General features: G+C 41.7%; 1 protein-coding gene across 2 annotated transcripts in view; it reads left to right on the plus strand.

The window, feature by feature from the left end:
* Positions 1-12,086, plus strand: part of TBCD (tubulin folding cofactor D) — a 166,445-nt gene that overhangs the window by 138,650 nt on the left and 15,709 nt on the right. For both annotated transcript variants that reach the window (XM_066618583.1, XM_066618584.1), the window contains exons 30-33: positions 1,014-1,154; positions 5,354-5,437; positions 6,981-7,139; positions 8,042-8,180. In XM_066618583.1, coding sequence (XP_066474680.1) covers positions 1,014-1,154; positions 5,354-5,437; positions 6,981-7,139; positions 8,042-8,180 — 523 coding nt within the window. The remainder of the gene's footprint in view (positions 1-1,013; positions 1,155-5,353; positions 5,438-6,980; positions 7,140-8,041; positions 8,181-12,086) is intronic.

Consider the following 12,086-nt stretch of genomic DNA (forward strand, 5'->3'; position numbering starts at 1 on the left):
AACGTAGAAATCAAAGGTTGATTTCATCTTCAGTAATGGTTTCCATAGTACATCAAGACTTACAACATATAGCACTCTTTGAGTCTTGAATCAGGAACTTGACCACAGATCCCTGCACAACTGAGGTAGCTTAAAAGCAGCAGGAACCTCTGGCATTTTCTCTGCCTCACTGCAGCATCGCCACAGCAGCAAGCCAGCATTACTGGTACTGCAGCTTCTAGCCCAATAAAATCCATTAAGCTCGCCTCTTTTAAAGCTGCTAACTTTGACCTGACTTCTCAATTGGAGCAAGTTTCACTCAGGTGCAGGCAAACCTGTCTCCAGACACACTTTCTTTGATACAATCTTTGATAAAGATAGTTTATCTAGTCCATCTAGCCCAGTGATAGAGAACATATGACACACATGTGAAAGGTGAACACCACAGTGTTTTGTGTGATGCACCAGTTTTCACCAATATCCAACAACTGAGTTTGTTTTACATGTATTTCATTTTTCTAATTGTTTGATGTTTCTTTATAGAATGCATAGCACCACACATGACTGGACTGTATTTTTTAAATAAATAAATATGTAAATAACTATTTCTTTTTTGTTCTGGGGGGAGGGGGGTGACACACTAGCAGAGTCAAGTTAGACATTTTCCAAATTTTTGACATGCTGAGCCCAAAAGGTTTTCCAACACTGATTTAGCCAGATAGTTCATCTAGTCCACCCTCACTGCTATCTTGTGACCAGAAGTTAATTATACACAACTAGTATGTATTACCAAAAAGCAACAATCAAGTTTTACAGACTTAGACAATCACTTGCAATGGTCTACAGTTTTAGGCTACCATCAGTTAAAAGGTGGATTTCATGTCTGTTGATAGATAGCAGTATCTTTTCAGTATGTTCTTTACAGATTATCTTTACAGAGTTCTCATTGCTATTAATACACAAACGTTGCATATCCTAAGATTATATGCCACATTATTCATTTCTGGATGTATGTATTTGTATTCTTCCTGCAGGGTTTGCCTGTCAGTAGGGGTGAAAGGGGAAGGATCACCAACTGAATTTGTGTGCAGAGATAATGTTGCAGAGATATACAACATATTGCTGGATGGAATGAATGATTATACAACAGACAGTCGGGGTGATGTTGGAGCATGGTAAGCTGTTTGGTCTTTCAAGATTAATGTTCCATTTCTGTGATCTGCAGTCCAAGCAAAACGTAAAGTGGTGGTATGATTCTGTAATCAGGTACCATTTCAACTCTTTTTTAAAAATGGTATTATACAAAATTAAAATCTTAAACTGCAAGAGCTTCATAGCTAGGCTCTTACAATGTATCTGATTGATGGGTGCCATTCATGGGAGTTAGAAAGCTTGTTGCATAGGTCATCTTCCTTAGATGGGAAGCTTAAAGAGTCATGAACTCTTCCATCTTTTTACTTCCTACTTTAAAATTTTCTTTTTATTCGTCTCAAAAGATAGATTGACTCCTTTGCTGTCACAGTTTAGTAACTGACCAGCAGAGGGTGCAGTTGTATAAACTGCAAGAAGTTTTTTGACTTCTCCTATTTTTGTTACCACCTCTTATAAACAAGACTTCAGCATATTATTTTAAAAGCAAATGAGTTGCTATAGTTTTGGTACAAAAAACCAAAGTATCCTTTTGACATAACACATGCAACAAAGTCAGAAAATTGATCACGAATCAAGCTAACTTGAAAAAAGAATTATTTTTTTTCAGGAAAAAAATCTGACTGATGGATGCCATTCATGGTCAGGTGCCTGTTGAGATGGGCCAGGAAAAAAAAATTTACATTTCAAATTTGAATAAATTTACATAAATGAATATATTAGAGATGGAACTTATATGAATGAAGGTTGTGCAGTTGTTGTTGGCAACCTTCAGTCTCGAAAGACTATGGTATTGCGCTCTGAAAGGTGGTTCTGGAACAGCGTCTAGTGTGGCTGAAAAGACCTTGTGCAGTAGCTCAAGGTCTATAAAAGACCCTGCACAAAGCAAGGCTGACATTTCCTTTGCTGCCGCTGCCACATCATAGATATGAAACAACAAGCAGTGGAGGGAACTCTCGTCCCACAGCTCATGCAAGTAGTTGAACAGTCGCCCTCACGCTGAGAGCAGCTATGTCGGGCCAGCATGGGCTCCAGCAAGTCTCCAGAGGGCCAAAGGCTCACTGGAAAATGGGGGCTCCCTGCAGGCCAGATTGGGAGCCCCAGAGGGCGCAAGTGGCTCCAGGACCAGGGTTTGGGCACCCCTGGTCTATATTATATTCTCAAGACTGGTGTGTGCACACATGTGCTCTTATGGACATATGATATACTGTACATTTATATTATATACTTTATAGCTATGTCTACTTTATACTACTGAGGGCCGTAGTCTTCCCCCTTAAGGGGCGGGGGCAGCGAGGAGGCAGAGACGTGATCCCCAGGATTGCTTCGCTCAGGGGCTGCAGGGACTTGGCTGTACCAGAGCCTCCTGCAGCCTCCTGGGGGTGTGGGGATCCCTGTGCGACAGGCTGCAGGGCTCCCTGAAGCTTAGAAAGCGAAAGTGGAGTGACTTCCCTATCAAAGAGTCTGCCCCTCCTCTGCAAAACTGGAAGTGGAGTATGATCGCTCCACTTTTACTTCTTCAGCTACGGGGAGCCCTGCAGTTGGTCGCGCAGGGCTCCCGGCACCCCCAGGAGGCTGCAGCAGGCTCTGATAAATACAGCCAAGCCCCTGCAGCCCCCTGCCCCCACTGCCTCTCCCCCACACCCGCAAGAACTTAGAGCAGTTCAAACTCCGAGAGAGTTTGAAAACCGATGTCCTAGAGCATCTCTAGTGGGTGCCTATTGAGCCTCTGCTTGAAGTTTTCCAGTGTGGGAGACTTCAACCACCTCCTTTGGCAATCTTTTCCACTGCTGAACTGCTCTGACTATCAAGAATTTCTTATTGAAGTCCAGCCAGAATCTCCTCTCTTGCAGTTTGTACCCATTGGATCTAGTTGAGAACAAATTTGTCCCTTCTTCTATTTGACGGCGCTTCAGATATTTGAAGAGCGCTATCATACTCTCTCTCTAGCTTTTCTTCTCCAGGCTAAACATACCATGTTCCTTCAACCTTTCCTCTTAGTCTTGTGGAGTCAGGAGAAATGTTCTTATCATGTTCATCTCTTGAGCACATTACAAGCCCTCACAATGGCTGCAGGGCAAGATGAGCAAACTTGGCCCCCTCCTTTGGCCAAATGCATTGTGGGGCCTATCAAAGAGTCTGAGAAGGCCTGGCACTGATAACTCTTGGGAATTGGCAAAGTTGAAGAGGTGTAGGAAGGAACTGCATTTCTACATGAAGAAAACCTCATTCTTTTTTGAAAAGGATTTGTGGGAAAGTTAACCAACTGTATTTTCCATATGCAAACTTAACATTCCTTCTGACAGAATGTTTGTTGGGACTTGTCCAAACTGTCTACAGGTGTTAAATATGAATGCCTAGATAGCAAGATGCAATATGAAAAAAGGAAAAAGTATTCTTTGGTGAAAGACTGTTGAACTGCTATGATGCAGCTTATATATTTTTTTCCCTTTAGTAGCCTACTTTTCTATTAAAACACTTGTCCATCCAAGTTAAGATTTCATATGCATTCACCTTTTTTTGACCTTGGAAGAAGTGCACAATTACAAAGGGCTTGTTGTGGTGAAATACAGGTGGATCTTCTGGGAATGAATTACGTAACTATCTTGGAAAGCAACACATTGCTCTGAGGGCTCTAGCATAATAGTATTTTATAGGAAGTGAGCTGAGTTGAACACTTTAAAAAAAGTTGCATTCATTAATCCATTAAAAGGTTCCTCTTCCTCATTCTTCAGTGCATATTTATAAGGCTGCTCTTGCAGTACTATCCTTTGCCTCTTTCAGCATCTGGCTTAATTAACATCAACTGTTCTCACTTGTTACCAAAGCAGATTAGAATTAACCTTCAATAAACTATACACTCCTTGGAAACATTGCATGTATGTACCAAGCTTTAGCTTACATGTATGAACAAATGTATGGCTTATGATCTCTAAATTTTAAGATTTACCAGGCATGCCTTCCTGTTGTCTCTGTATATTTGGGATGTGGAATCTTCTAGGGCCTTTTCAGTAAAGGAACTGCAACTTCTTAACAGTCTCTTCAAGCAAGCCCTCCATGTCACTTTATACATTTTTAGTCAACAGGTAGAGTCTTTCTGGTTTGCTCAGGTTTTGTAGTCATTTAGATCTTCTAGTTTTCAGATACTCTGTAGGCCTTCTTTATTACATATTTTGTGTGTGTGCGCGCATGAGTGAGGGAGAGAGAAAAGTTATTCTGGGATCTGCCTTTCAGTAATCATCCTTCAAAATCCATCTGTTATTTTTAAAAGGCAAGTTATGAAAACAAAATTGGAAATGTGTGGGAAGTGCCTGGGAAAACCTCAGAAGCCAGAGGGATTGACAATGCCATCACATCTACTATTCTGTGACCTCTAGCTTAAGTTTTCCTTACTTCACTTATTTTTGGTTTCCATATGTTTTCCTCTTCTCATTCATCAACAAATGACAAATTCTTGTAACGTCTTGAACTGTGAGTTAGAAGAAATTATGTAAGCTTAATAGATACATACACATAAAGTTCTTCCATAAGGTTCTGATTACAAAATTTGGGGTGCATTAAATGTGTGCATTTAAAGCACATATAGTATGCATAGTATGTAAAGGTTATATTTAAAGGCACCAAATCTGATTAAATCTGAGCAAGTTAAACATTTGATTCTGTGGCAGCGCTTGTACTGTACCACTACTGTAACCATAGCCTGTAATTATGTAATGCTTTTTAAAGAAGAGTGCTTTGTAGCAAGATTTAAAATTGTGTTTCCTGCTGTTCAGACTTCAGACTTACCCGTACTTTGGCAAATGTGATTAACCTATTTCTATTGTATTGTATTGTAGTTGTTAAATGACTAGAATGGTTGGAACAGTAAAATACTATACAAGATATATGTGAAATCCCATCAACTGTCTTTGTTTTTGTTAATGAGGTTATTTAATTTTTTTATGAGGGCTAGAAGCATTAAGACTGCAGCCCTAACTTGCAAATGCTAAAATGCCCTTCTAGCTGGAAGTGCCTTTCTAAAATTTCTACATGAGCTAGCAATACTCACCAGAACAAGAGAACCCATGAAAGGGGGATGTTTGTTCTTGTCCTGTTTCTGTTTCTGCACTGTTTCTATCTTGAAAAATATACCACTGAAGTGGGGATAGTGATGTGCATGCAAAGCTTGTCCATTTGAGACTAGAAATTAACAATGGGAATTTGGTTTTTATGTTTACTTCTACAGGGTGAGAGAAGCTGCTATGACCAGTTTAATGGAAGTGACCCTATTGCTAACACAGAATGAACCAGAGTTAATAGACGCAACTGTGTATGTACTTTGCAATTTATTGTTGTCTCCCTGTTGCATAGTTAGGTGATCAGCAATATAGCTTCAGTAATGCCTCTTTAGGATGCGAATGTCCCTATAAGTGTCAGTGAAAAAATTCAAGTATAACTTGTCCTGCTTCTGTTGTGAGCTCAGAGAATGCTGATTGCAGTTTCTGATTACATAGGCCAACACACATTTTGCTTCCTTAAACATTACACCAATTCCTGGGTATATTTGGGGTGCTGATTCCAAAAATGGCATCCATTTTGCCCTGTCACATCTAGTTTTGGAGACACGGCATAGCCTCTTTAGTGAATGGTTCAAGCAGCTTCCTCATGAGGAAGCCTACACCATGGCTTCCTCATGAGGAAGCTGTTTGAACCATTCACTAATGAGTCTATACTATATCTCCCAAACTAGACGTGATAGGGCAAAATGGATGCCATTTTTTGAATCGGCACTCCAAGTTCATATCAAACCACCATCAAGTTTGGGAAAAATTTTCTGACCCTCAATTTTATAGGCCTGTGTTTTTGGTTGCTTGTTAAACTGCTTTACGTTAATAGTCTTTTATGTTTTAAATAGATATTGGTTCTTTTTTTGCACTGAGAAATACTGCATTTATAAGTGTTAGACTTCCTGTAGACCAAATGCTTTAAGCAGCTATCAATAAGAATACAATGTGATAATTAAAATAAAAAATTAAATTATTATTCTAAAAATCATACTGAAAAGAGTCAGCAGAATGAAACCTGATATAGCTTTTTGCCTACAGTGCAGAAGACAATCTAAGTAACAGCCCAGCCCTAACTTGTGCTGGAACAGGCAGGCTGAGTGACCTGCGCTATATCCAGGGCAAGGTAGGTTCTGGCTGCAGCACAGCTCGGAGTCAGGGGATATATTTTGCCCCTTATCCCATGTCATGCCCCAGCCACCCCTATGGGGCTACTCAGGTCTGCACCAGCAAAATTGCTGGTGTAAATCGGAGCAGCCTGTGTAATGCCGGGTTGGCTGGGAGGGGGAGTTAGAATTTGGCCTGTGGTGCTGCAGCCGCGCCCAGTCTCCCCAGTGTTCCACCCCTCCTGTTCAAAAATGCCTCCTTCCTATCCTCCCACCATCCACCCACCCCTGCACTGGGGTGGATTTGGTGCAGACAGGCTGGCGCACATCCTTTCACCGGCCTAGCCAGCTCAAGAGTAGTCGCAAATGTGCTTTACGGCATGTTCGCGACAGTCTTGGTCTGGCGGCTGAGCACTCCCTCTGGATTGTGCTCTAAATGTCTTATTGTTTCTTCTTGAAAACCAGGAGAGAGGAACACAGTCTGCTCTTTTATGGTGAATCATTCCACAGTTCAGGGACAATTGAAGTAATGGGTCTGTATCTTCACACAGCTGAAAGAATGAAGGGAAGAAATTCTTAGCAGGGCCTGTCTAGAAGACTAATTTGGGGGAGTTAGCAAAAGGGTTTTGTTAGTCATACAAGAAGTGCTGTCTGAAATAATGCAGGTCTCAATGACTTGAGATTTCTGTGTGCTAAATTTCAGGTCCAAGCAGATTATGTGCTGCCTAGCTCAACAATCAGCTGAAAAAATTGACCGATTTCGAGCCCATGCAGGATCTGTGTTCCTCACACTTCTCTACTTTGACAATCCTCCAGTTCCACACATTCCCAATCGAGAAGACTTAGAGTGTATATTCCCAAGGTAACCCATGTGTAATGGACTCAAGATTGCATGACGAGTTTTTTATCTGTAAAAAGCCGGTCTTATTTGATTTTCTGTATATTTAGAATATGTTTAAAAAGAATCTACCTTTTCAGAATTTAGCTTTTTGTGACTTATATTAACTGTTTCTGTTAATAAAAAGGAGCAAAACTGAAATGCATTTGAAATTGACTGTGGTTCCTGTAGTCCACTACCCTTATTTGGGGTATGGATATCAGTGGATTCACAGGAAAATAGATAATGTAGTAGTGGGTAACTGAGAACTTAAAGAATAAGCTCAAAGTACAGGTGACTAGCAAATCTGTGTAACTGTAGCTTAATGGCCTGTTTTGAAAAGGAAAAGCTACTTCCAGTGGGTATGGTTGGGAGAGGAGAATCAGCAGAGGTTTAATGTAAACTGCTTAATAGTCTATAAATCTTTCCCAACCTGCTGACTCCCAGCTCCATGTCCCCCCCCATCCCCCGTTTTGAAGTGAACATTTGTGTGTGAGTTGTGTTCTGGGCCTCACTAAAATAAGAAAATATTTAACTTGGCGTCTCAAGCATGATTTGTCCAACATTTTAAATTAAACTTTTAACATACTGATTTGAGATGTATAATATGGTTAATGCGCTCTTGCAGGATATTAAATTAGCACAACATTGCAAAATGTTTCATTTAAAATATGTATGTTCTACTTCTTGGCCAATAGCACTTTTGAATCTTGCTGTCACAGGTTTTCAACTTTGATTTCAACAGCTATCTGCTTGAACAAATGATTGAAATTCCAAAGCTCATCAAAGTTTTGGGTGAAATGGGCAACTGCCTGCAAGGCAGGCTTGTGTTAGGTGCTACCTGTTGTTTTGCTTTAGGAAAGACATTTTCTGTCTCTTGTTCACAGGTCAGAGGCAGTAACTTTCAACTGGAATGCACCATCACAAGCCTTTCCCAGAATCACGCAGCTTTTGGGTTTCCCAGAATATCGATACCATGTTCTCATGGGTTTGACTGTGTCTGTTGGTGGATTAACCGAATCAACGGTGGGTGAATAAAAACATGTTTGATAGTAGGAGTTCTTGACTTAAGCACAGAATGAGTGTTGAGCCATTTATTATGCTATGTAAACTGCTTTGTGTATATACATTTTGTTGAAACATAGTATATTTTGTTAAAAATTATAATTATACTATCAGTTCTGTTGGCCATCAGTTTTGGGAAGCAGTTTCCTGACATTTGATTTGCATCTCTAGTAATCTCCATAAAACAACTGCTGCCGCTTCTCTGCATCTCTTCCTTTGTTCCATTTTAGGACATAGCTTCTTTCCATTCCATTTTGGTAATGTGATATTCATCACAAACCATATGACAAGCAACTCACACTGCAGTTCCCCCTGCCATGCCAGATCATCCTTAGTATAAACTCGACCAATGCCAGCATAAGGAAGAGTCAAAGGTAACTTCATAAATAAAGCATGAGAAGGGGGCCTGCATTCCTGGGCCAGTGAGAGCCTGGGCAGAGTCCTTGGGATAAGGCCTTTGTGGGACCTCCCTGCAGGTGCACATGTGCTATCTACCCCAGATCCATCCTCAGAAACTGGGTGAGGGAGAGGAGAAAACTTCTCCATTGTGTTGCAGCTGCATGGTGCAAAGAACTGTCCTCTGCTCCCTCCCTGGCTTTTCTGGGCAGGAGATGGTAGGAGAACTCTCCTACTCAGAAAAGACAGGCAGACAAGGAAGAACTTTCTTCAGGCAAGGAAGAAAAGCAGTGGCTGTTTTCCTCTTCCCAACCACTCACCCACCCCACAGGGAGGAAAGCAGCAGCTGCAGCAAACTGGTTGGGTGTGGTTGGGTATGAGCATGGACAATCAGATCACGTTAGGCCTGGTGTGTGATACTATCCCTATGACATTCTCTGTTTTCCTCATGTTTCCACGACAGTTCTTCTATGGCAGGGGTGCCCAAACCCCGACCCAGGGGCCACTTGCGGCCCTCAAGGCCTTTCAATGCGGCCCTCAGGGAGCCCCCAGTCTCCAATGAGCCTCTGGCCTCCGGAGATTTGTTGAAGCCCACACTGGCCCAACACAACTTCTCTCAGCGTGAGGGCGACTGTTTGACCTCTCGTGTGAGCTGTGGGATGAGAGCTCCCGCCACTGCTTGCTCTTTCACATCTGTGATGCAGCAGCGGCAGCTAAGGAAAGGCCAGCCTTGCTTTTTGCAAGGCCTCTTATAGGCATTGAGCTATTGCAAGACTTATATTCATTCATATAAGTTCATCTTTAATATATTCATTTATGTAAACTTATGCAAATTTATTCAAATTTTAAATGTAAATTAATTCTTTATTTCCCCAGCCCCCGACACAGTGTCAGAGAGATGATGTGGCCCTCCTGCCAAAAACTTTGGACACCCCTGTTTTATGGATATTGCTTATGACAGGGTTCTAAAATCTAGAGGAGCGTTTATTTAAGGCAGTTGGAGCTATGCTCATAGATTTTATTTATATACTAAAAATATATATATACCCACCTTTCCACAAGTTCAAGGTTGCTTACAATGCTCAAAATTAGTATAACACATACAAGATATAAATATAAAGAAGAACATTTAAAATCCAAAACAAAATCCGAAGATGTTGTCTTGCTTCAGCTATTTAGAAAATGTTTCTGGCCTTAGAGAGAGTAGATACTTAAACTTGTCTAGTGTGCTTTGTTTGTTTGTATTGCTCATAATTTTATACCCATCAATTGCCTCCAAAATAGAAACTAAGATGAAGGATTTGTATGATTGTCACGTCTTATAATTTAACTACAGGCAATAGTCACAGTATGCTAAATTACGTATAAAGGGATAGGGGGCTGTCTTGCAGTATAGTCCTGTAGGTTCCTATTCAGGGCTGCTCCTCGCACTAGGATATGACCCTGTTGCAAATTAATAAGCTTGCAATGACCCTCTGCTCATTAGAGGTTCAACATTGGCTGCATGGGCCATAGTTCATTGTGCTTTCCAACTCGCTGTCTTTTCTGTGGATCTTCTGGTTGTAACAGCCATTGATGGTGCTGAAATCTGTGTAATCTTGTAGGTCTGCTCCTTGGCCAATGTATAGCCTCCTCCTCTTCTTTTGAATAATAAGAATATTTGTATATTGTTTTTTTGTTTTTTTTACAGAATAGTTCACAAAGCAGCTTGCATAAAAATAAATGGTTCCCTGTTCCCAAAGGGCTCACACTCTCTATTCTCACATATACCTAACAGTGTTGCAGTGGGCTGTTAGAGTGTGGGCCATAGTGCTCATTGTCTTTGCGTAATATTTGTATTGTCCTTGCAACTTGGCACTGAGGTAGCTGTATCCTTGGTCTTATGGGTATGGGACCAAACTACCTATTTGGCCCTGCCCCCACAACGCCATGGTCATTGCCCGCATTTGATCTGTGTAAAGCCTTGCATAATTCAGATGCAGTTGACTGAGCTGAAACACTATGACTTGGAAAAGCACTCTGGGGAAAGAGTTCTTGCATATAAACCTTGTACTTTTTGCCTTGCACAGCAAGCAGGCTGCCTGAATGGGAAATATGTTGCATTTTAATGTTTGTGAAACTTTGCACATTTTCAATCCATGATGCCAAACTCTTGTGGTTTTTCGTAATTACTTAGAGATGAAATTCAATTTCATATCAGTAAATTGCTTTAACCCATATTTTTTAATTACCCAAATTTTCATAGTCGGAAAAACGTAGCAGAGTTACTCAAAGAGGTCAAACAATGGCTTTTTTCCCAATATTTTCCTATTGGAGTTTTAGAATTCGTTACACTTGGTTTTCAGAAGTGTAAACAGTTTGATTGATTCCAGCTCCCATCTTATTGTTGACTCTATCTATCTGCTTAAGAGAAGAACCTCCTGTTCTGCTTTCAAAAATATTATGTTGAATTCTTAGTGATTTGTGAGCCTCTTTAAAATATTGCTCAATAGTTTAGTTGGACTGTAGTCCAGTATTTTCCAAACTGCATGCTGTGGAAGAAATGCTAGCATGTGTGTTTAGGAAATGTATTAAATAATGAGAATGCTCCTGTGAGCCCAAATATTTATCTACCAGTGAGGCTGCACATGGGCAGTCCAATCCTGCGCTGCCCAGGTTGCGTGGCTGTGGCAGTGCCAAAAATGGCTGCCGCCGCATCCTGTACACTTTGGGCAGCTGCCAGCGGCTCCTCCAGAGAAGGGGACTGTCGTCCCCTTCCCCCAGGTAAAGAGAGTAGCCCCACAATAGAGATACTCGATTCGCCACCAATGAAAAGGTCAGCAGTGAATCCATGTTGGGCAGTGAGCCTGACGCGGAGGCTTTGGATCCGGTGGATGTCACTCCACCGGTCCCGCCTCCCTCCCTCCCCACTCCCTCCTCCTGGACGCTTCCCTCTGCCTCCCGCCTCCCCGTAACACCTCCTCCCTGCCCACCTCCCGCCTCCCCCCATGCCCCCGCTTACCTCTCCGTTGCTCATCGGTCCGCACAACTGCTGAGCAGCAGAGGTCAGGTGCCCACTCAGCACTGGGCTACCACCGGTGCTCATCCGGCAGTAGGGCCCGCAAACATGCCTTATGGCATGTTTGCGAGCCCAGGATTGGGTTCTGAGTCCCTGAATGTTTTGGTCTCGCCTTCTTCTAATAAACTTTGGATGATATTCAGGAAATTCTGCTCTAATTTGGAGAATTCATTCTCTCCTCATACAGCGGAAGTATGTATTTCTTCACAATGCATTTATGGAATTTGCTGCCACAAGGCTCTCTGATAACTGTTAGCTAAGAAGGCATTAGATAGATACATGGAAGTAGACAAGTCTGTCTATTGCTATTAGCTGTTACAGTTTGAACAGTATCTGTTCAGAGGCAGTATGCTACTGGGAGCAGATGGTGGAGAGAAATGGTCTTGTGCAATACTGTTGGACTCCAGAATAGC

The sequence above is a fragment of the Tiliqua scincoides genome, chromosome 2, assembly GCF_035046505.1.
Source record: "Tiliqua scincoides isolate rTilSci1 chromosome 2, rTilSci1.hap2, whole genome shotgun sequence".
Classification (NCBI taxonomy): Eukaryota; Metazoa; Chordata; class Lepidosauria; order Squamata; family Scincidae; genus Tiliqua; species Tiliqua scincoides.